The 1,745-nt window shown below is 35.5% G+C and overlaps 1 protein-coding gene across 1 annotated transcript; it reads left to right on the top strand.

Annotated features, from left to right (window-relative positions):
• Positions 1-279: 279 nt before the first annotated feature.
• Positions 280-1,540, top strand: LOC134243676 (THAP domain-containing protein 5-like). The gene is made up of 3 exons (XM_062725912.1): positions 280-723; positions 1,005-1,155; positions 1,274-1,540. The coding sequence occupies exons 1-3, from the start codon at positions 280-282 to the stop codon at positions 1,468-1,470; spliced, it is 792 nt and encodes a 263-aa protein (XP_062581896.1). The 3' UTR covers positions 1,471-1,540.
• The last annotated feature ends 205 nt before the right edge of the window (positions 1,541-1,745 follow it).

Here is a 1,745-nt window from a genome sequence, read left to right on the forward strand (position 1 = left end):
TCAAGTTAAGGAATATATCCTTTATCTATATTTTAAAAAATGGTTCAGATCTATGCAATGTATGCCCTTGCGAAAGTACGATTTTATGAGGCATATCGATGTAAAATATACGTAACCTGTGCATATAACACGACAATAAATTATAAAATACATTTTCCTTGTAGTTAATACGGAACTTTCGAGATACTCCGGATATGGCGGTTTACGTTCGGATTTTATACACCGCTGTCACGTGATAAGGCTGAAATGTAGGGCACATTTTGTTGACATCGAAACAAAATGGAGTGTAACGAAGCAGACGAAAACAAGCCCCCAAAGAGAAAAAGTGAGAAGCATGGAGATGAACCAAGTCATTATTGGTGTTCCGTGCCGGGTTGCACATCAGATGGCAGGAAAAAGGCAAATTTAATTAAATATCCGTGGATGAGGGGAGTGCAGTTTTACCCATATCCAGGAGCTAAACGTAAGGCAAAGTTGAGAAAGAGGTGGCTGCAGCAGGTTTTCAGGGATGAGAGGTATGTCCCAAAACGCTACCATTCTGTGTGTTCACAACATTTTATAGTCCCTGTCCCTACGTTATTTCCACGCAATAAAGTCGCCAAACAGTCCAGAACAACAACCTCTATCGAGAAACGTCAACCAACCAATTCTTCGTCTGATTCAGCTACAGTAGCGGAGACGTCAGTTCATTCCAACAAGTGTGCACCAATGGAATGTTTACTGGTAAACAAATAATTTTATTCCTACATAAAAATTTATGCATGCTATGAGGCTATATATTGTGTATCATCAATGTAACTAATATTGTTTGAAATCAGAAATCTAATATTAACAAAATATACATGTTTATTCACTGGGTATAATACTATGTGATATATAGGCCTATATTAAATTTAATATTAAATATTTATTATTATCATAAATGCATAATAAAGTTTAATACCAAGAGAATTATGCATTCAAAATGATATGTGACATTTCAAAGCATTATATATTTTTTTCAGATGGAGGATATCACAGTTTCATGTGAGGGGAATGCTGGTGTACATATACCTCTCCCAGTAGCACATGAGTGTGTCATAGACCAGATATCAAACGAAACCTGTATCAAGGAACCTTGCTCCAAGACTGAGGATATTTCTCATGGAAAATACAGTAAGGGTGATGACTCGGATATTTCATTAGCATAACTCTGAAATGTGTTATGCAATTTGTAGTATACATGTATATCAATTAAACTTATTTTATATTATATAAGTTATTATTTTTATAGAACACGACCATATATACAGCAAACAGTCTGTGGAACCTAGATGCAGTGAAGATTTTGTTGATTTTGCTGTGCAGACAGACCTGACCATGAAGGATATACGTCATATGGAAACTATGACCAAAGAGACAGACCATATCCACAGAGAGCATTTTGTCAATGAATTAAACAGTCCGACTCAGCAGTCAGAAGATATTTAGGCGTGCCTAGCATAACTATGCTCTTTGGATTGTTTGGTAGGATTTTTGAGGATTTAGTTTAAAATTTACTTAATACTACTTAAGAGTCATTCTCTGTAAGGACCACAGATGCCGTTCAAACGAATACCACAGATTTTAATAAAACATATATGAAAAGTTATGAATGTGTATGAGATTAATTAGGTATATTTAAAATTTTGAGATGTGACCTATCCTCCAGGTTATGGCCCCCTAACACATTTTGTGGCTACCCCCATGTTTGAAAAGGTCAGTTT

This window comes from Saccostrea cucullata, unplaced genomic scaffold, assembly GCF_032062105.1.
Source record: "Saccostrea cucullata isolate Sc308-1 unplaced genomic scaffold, CSIRO_AGI_Scuc_v1 ctg2636, whole genome shotgun sequence".
Taxonomy (NCBI): Eukaryota; Metazoa; Mollusca; class Bivalvia; order Ostreida; family Ostreidae; genus Saccostrea; species Saccostrea cuccullata.

Bases quoted from the DNA above. Each gene is read 5' to 3' on its own strand.
- LOC134243676 (XM_062725912.1), top strand. From the start codon at position 280: ATGGAGTGTAACGAAGCAGACGAAAACAAGCCCCCAAAGAGAAAAAGT. The intron at 724-1,004 runs GTAAACAAATAA...TATTTTTTTCAG, and splicing joins CACCAATGGAATGTTTACTG to ATGGAGGATATCACAGTTTC. The intron at 1,156-1,273 runs GTAAGGGTGATG...TTATTTTTATAG, and splicing joins TATTTCTCATGGAAAATACA to AACACGACCATATATACAGC.